This window comes from Leptodactylus fuscus, chromosome 10 (genome assembly GCF_031893055.1).
Source record: "Leptodactylus fuscus isolate aLepFus1 chromosome 10, aLepFus1.hap2, whole genome shotgun sequence".
Taxonomy (NCBI): domain Eukaryota; kingdom Metazoa; phylum Chordata; class Amphibia; order Anura; family Leptodactylidae; genus Leptodactylus; species Leptodactylus fuscus.
In genome coordinates, this window is record NC_134274.1 from 16,026,361 (window position 1) to 16,032,327 (window position 5,967).

At 38.4% G+C, this 5,967-nt stretch overlaps 1 protein-coding gene across 1 annotated transcript; it reads right to left on the bottom strand.

The window, feature by feature from the left end:
- Positions 1 to 1,068: 1,068 nt before the first annotated feature.
- On the bottom strand, positions 1,069 to 4,747 carry NKX6-2 (NK6 homeobox 2). Its single transcript, XM_075258600.1, has 3 exons — positions 4,246 to 4,747; positions 3,091 to 3,263; positions 1,069 to 1,318 (listed from the first exon to the last, which is right to left on the bottom strand). Exons 1-3 carry the CDS (start codon positions 4,670 to 4,672, stop codon positions 1,070 to 1,072), a joined length of 849 nt encoding a protein of 282 aa, XP_075114701.1. The 5' UTR covers positions 4,673 to 4,747; the 3' UTR covers position 1,069.
- Between the last annotated feature and the right edge of the window lie 1,220 nt (positions 4,748 to 5,967).

A 5,967-nucleotide genomic window follows, 5' to 3' on the forward strand; every position in this document is an offset into this window, starting at 1 on the left:
TGCAGTCTTTAGAGAAAAGTTCCTGGGATCAGGGGAGTCGATTGGAGGTGAACTCTGTGGATGCGAGGTCCTGGGATGGAAAGGGTGCACTGTAGACGGGAACTTCTGTAGTCGGGAACTGATGTAGTCAGGAGAGGGGCAGACCATGGTGAATGTGATGAAGCAGGGAAGGAAGAGGTGAAGTCTCTAGAGAAAAGTTCCTGGGATCAGGGGAGTCGATTGGTGGCGCACTTTGTGGATGCGAGGTCCTGGGATGGAAAGGGTGCACTGTAGTCGGGAACTGCTGTAGTCGGGAGAGGGTCAGTCTCTAGGGAAAAGTTCCTGGGATCAAGGGGGTCATTTGGAGACGAACTCTGTGGATGTGAGGTCCTGGGCTGGAAAGGGTTCACGGTAGACGAGAACTTCTGTAGTCAGGAGAGGGGCAGACCATGGTGAATGTGATGAAGCAGGGAAGGAAGAGGCGCAGTTTATAGAGAAAAGTTCCTGGGATCAAGGGGGGGTCGATTGGTGGCGCACTTTGTGAATGCGAGGTCCTGGGATGGAAATGGTGCACTGTAGTAGGGAACTTCTGTAGTCGGGAGAGGAACAGACCACGGGGATAAGGAATAAAGAGGTGCAGTCTCTAGAGAAAAGTTCCTGGGATCAAGTGGGTCGATTGGAGGCGTACTCTGTGGATCCGAAATCCTGGGGAGAAGAGGGGGATGGAAAGGGTGTACGGTAGACGGGAACTTCTGTAGTCGGGAGAGGGGCAGGAATAAGTGAGGAAGGAAGAGGTGCAGTCTCTGAGGAATAAGGAAAAACAGGAGGAAGAGGTGCAGTCTCTTAGGATATAGGAAGGAGAGGAGGAAGAGGTGCAGTCTCTGAGGGATAAGGAAGGAGAGGAGGAAGATATGCAGTCTCTGAGGGATATGGAAGGAGAGGAGGAAGAGGTGCAGTCTCTGAGGGATAAGGAAGGAGAGGGGGAAGAGGTGCAGTCTCTAGGAGGAATAAGGAAAAACAGGAGGAAGAGGTGCAGTCTCTTAGGATATAGGAAGGAGAGGGGGAAGAGGTTTCAGTCTCTATGAGAGCATCACAAGGTGTCTGAGTTATTGCTGCAAGGACTCAGCAAATTCAAGTTTGTGCTTTTGTGCTTTTTCAACAACCTGGAAATTTTCTCATCATCTGAGTTGGGGTCCAGGGGTTTGTTGTACTCATCATCGTCCTCATTGTCTGAGCTCTCCTTCATCTTCTCTGTCTCCGAGTCGTGCTTTTTCTTGGCTGAGGCCATCTCTGCTGCATGTCTTTTCCTCCACTTGGTCCTTCGATTCTGGAACCAAACCTATAAGAATAATCACCCGTGAGAAATCATACATAGCCCTGTATGTAATAGACTGAAAGTAATAACACAAATATATGTGCACTGTATACCGTTGTATTACTAGAATATCAGGTGTACTTATGTCTAATGTATAATATATGGTTTGTATTACACTAATGCAATATAAAAATATCGAAGCAAAAAGTAATAGTGCATTAAATATTGAAATATAATCGTAATATATTTACGTTGAGGCCATTTTCATGGAGTATTGTCTACAAATTATATACAGTGTCATTAATTGTGCTGTAAGTCCATTATATTAAAGTATTCCCGATACATTATATGAAGTATACGGCAAAATATAGATTATACACTCATATATTATCTATATGCGACTAGTACATTAAATACAATTTATAAACTTTCTATATATTGTACTCACTATATACCAGAAAGTATTGATACCTATATGATATATATATATAATTATTATTATTGTTATTATTATATAATTCTAAGAACTTCACAACATACTATCTGATTTATGAGCTAATAACATATATATATATATATATATATATATATATATATATATATATATATATATATATATTTCATTTGCATAGTAGTGCAGTCAATTTAATTGTATAACAATATTTATATGAAGGTGATTAAGTCTCATCTAGACAATTGCATTAGACTTCCATCACTTTATATATTTATATAACATTCTGTAATGAATATTTTCCCTCATATTTTTCTTTGAAAAACAAAACAAAAACAAAAAAAAAACAGACCTGGAAAATGACAGTATATTACATATGTTACAGTCCTAATTACTTTATTCTCAGTTCGTTGCAGTTTTGCTATTTATATGGATAATATCAATCCTAATCCATTATATATAATATAACCTACTCTATATTATATTCTATTATATTACATTATATATACTACATCATAGGCTCAACCAGTGCCCACATGAATATAATATGCCATCGCTGTATACTTGTTTCATTCGATACATTCACATTAAAATATCCTGACAGCCAGCAACCAATAATGCCACCTATACACACTAGGTATATAGAATCCATAGATATATCGCAAACTCTATGATACGTATTTCTATTATTATTATTATTATCATCACCTAATGTATATATACCCATACTATTCCATTGATTCCCCATCTGCTTTGTGTTTCAGCAGTTTCACTTTCTTACTTTTGCCTGAATGTCTCTGACAATAACAATTAAACCATAAATTATAGAAAATGTTCCTTCTACGAAATAAACGTAAATGTGAATTCGCTCTTTGGCTGTAATTGAAATGTAGAATCCAAGTGACAGCTCAGTGATTTGTTATTATCTGTAATGGTCTTGTCATGTCTAATTATTACTAGTTATCAGGACTGGTTCATGGTAATCCTGTGTAATAGATATCATGTAACAGTCTGATATTAGATTGTAAGCTCCTGTGACTTGGGTATTGTTATACATTGAGGATCATGACATATAATAAAACTGTAGATTATAAACCAAAAAAACCCTACTTTCTAAATAAGTGAAAATAATAATGGATTGGTATAATATACTATAATAACACTAATATGACCCGATACTATTTCCCTATATTTGTATAATATATATTGTGCTATGGACACTTCAGAAACTCATAAACCTATTACTAGTATCTACACAATACATAATATTAGCAATAATGATGAGAATATTATTATAGTAATACATGTAGATTGCAGATCTATAATAAGTGTTTAGGTCTCTTACCTTGACCTGAGACTCCGTCATGCCTAAGGAATAAGCCAGTCTTGCCCTTTCTGGCCCTGCCAGGTATTTGGTCTGTTCAAAGGTTTTCTCCAATGCAAAAATCTGCTGCCCTGAGAATGTGGGTCTGGAGTGTTTCTTCTTCCCGTCCTTGTCTAGAACCATCCCGGCCTGTGCTAAAGACAAGACCAAGCACAACAGCAGATTAGAAAGTGTCCCCTATAGTATATAGTATACAGCAGCCTCCAGATAGCAGAACATGCTGGGAGTTGTAGTCCCACCGCAGGTGGCTGAGCACAACATGAGGTTAGACTTCTAGGGGTATGATGTTTGCAAAATGTGAGTGTCCCTGCTGGAAATATGTTCTGACTATTATTATTACAAATTAATGTAGCAACTATTGTATTAATATAATAATATGGTAATATGTAAGAGTAATGATACAATAGCAATGTAATGTTAGTAAAGTATAATAATTCTGATGTAATAGTACTGATAGAATAAAGAAGTAATAATAATAATAATGTAATGATCGTAAAGATGCAATGGGAATTATATAATAGTCATGATCGTAAAGATGCAATAGTAATAATGATATAAGAGCAATGTAATGATAGTAAAGTATAATAATTGTGATATGATAGGAATGATCGTAAAGATGCAATAGGAATAATATAATATTAATCATCATAAATCTGCAATAGTAATATAATAATGATATAAGAGCAATGATAGTAAAGTATAATTATGATGTAATAGGAATGATCGTAAAGATGCAATAGTAATGATATAAGAGCAATGTAATTATAGTAAAGTGTAATAATTATGATATAATAGGAATGATCGTAAAGATGCAATAGGAATAATATAATATAATCATCCTAAAGATGCAATAGTAATGATAGGAATGATCGTAAAGATGCAATGTTAATATAGTACTGATATAATAAAGATGCAATAGAAATGATATAATACTATTGATGTTACTCTAGTCCAGGAGATAATAATGAATTTTATTTCACTCTATAGGGCAGAATAGAACACAATGCTTACAGTGCGGTATTTAATAAGACACGTTACTGTATAGTGCGGGAATAGTCTTGTTGCATTAGTTCTGAGCAGGGTCCCATACATGTTACTGTACACACAAGTACTTACTGGGACAGGCCAACCTGGGGTCCCTCCATGGAGAAGTCTGCATAACTCCCGGCCAGAAGATAGGGGGTCTCCCCGGCAGCTCAGCCAGGGGCTTGGGGTATCTGGATACAGCTGCTGGGTTAAAATACATTCCAGTGGAAGTGGCGAGTCCATTAATACGAGGCAGGGTGGAGAGCAGGTTGCCCGATGCCCCCAGTGCGGCCCCCAGGGGTCTGCTGAGAATGTCACTAATCCCATGTGGCGTCCCCAGGGGGATCTGTGTGTTTAGGGAGGACAAGTTTGGGGCTTTGAAGTTAGAAGGATTCTGCAAGGCATAGGGGAACAAGGTGGTCTTCATCTCTGCCATGTTGTGCAGTGCAGCCAGGGGGGTACTGCTCAGCACGAATGCACTCTGTCTGTTAGTATCCATCTGCCCCACAGCTAACATTGGTGGTGGTGGGCATCCAGAGCAGCCTCAGTCTATGGGGAAAGCCAGACGAGTCCTGCAGCCTCCAGGGGAACTCTGTGTGTATGTAGAGCAATGATCAGCCAGCAGCATCCAGCCCAGTGGTGTGAGGTGTCCCTGCTGTCTGCTATTAATCCTGGAGGAGCTGAGTGTCCCCAGCCTGAGCCCAGCACACAGCCCACTGCACCCAGTCATACCCAGGCACTGATAACTGGCCAGCCTCGCCTTGTGATTGGTCAGTCCCCAGCCCAGGCCCCTGCTCTGCATCTACGTCACTGCCTGCACTCAATGATATAGTCAGCTGCTTTACATGGCTGTAAATCCACACACTGATTTATCTCTACGAGCACTAAATAAATCCCATTCAATGAGACTTTAGTGAGGCTCTGGCTTTAAAAGGGAATATATAGCCCTGGATCTCATCACAGGGGGGAATGGAAATGTGATGGTCATTATGGGACGAGCATTAATTTGTCTTAGTTAAAAAGGCAAAAAAAAAAACTGCAATAATCCTGTATCTATTACAGTGATGTATAGTAAATAATTATCCGGCGAGCAGCCTGTATATATTGGGATCTTATAAATCACTAAGAGCAAATTCATCTCCACTGGACCTCATTGTACTCACTTATTGTAAAGAGCTACAACTTGTAGCATCGACATCGAAATGTAGTGAGCAATGAATGTAGTATTGATATTATTAGCTGGGATATTATTATTGCTAGTTTCATATTCTTTTTGTTATTAGTATTATTTAATATGTATGTATTATATTGTTAGTGTTATATGTATGTAGTATTATTAGCATTACTAGTAGTGTTCTTATTATTGGCACTATTCTATCATTTGTATGTATATATTAGTAGTGTTATTCTTATTATTAGTATTATTATTTATGCATTGACTGTATTCTTAGTGTTATTAGCAATTTAAGAAGGAATAATAGTCTGATAACATTTTCTTCTTACTCTTCTAGATGATGTATTATTACAGTTATTAGTATTTCTCTGAATAGTTGCATGACTTTCCTTGTATTCCTGTTGCATTTGATTCTTTGGCTCTTGGTTATCTTGCAGAGAGGAGTCCTGCAGCAGGGATGGATATTCAGGGCTCTCACATTGGAGGTAAGTACAGACAGGACACAATACACAGTGCAGATTGTGTATCCAGCCTCACACACTACAATGGCTTCTCAGCACTGGGGCTTTTGTTTTCAGGCTTCTTTTGTGAAGTGTTCAGACCCCTATCTCTCTCTATCTGGAGATATTATGATGTGC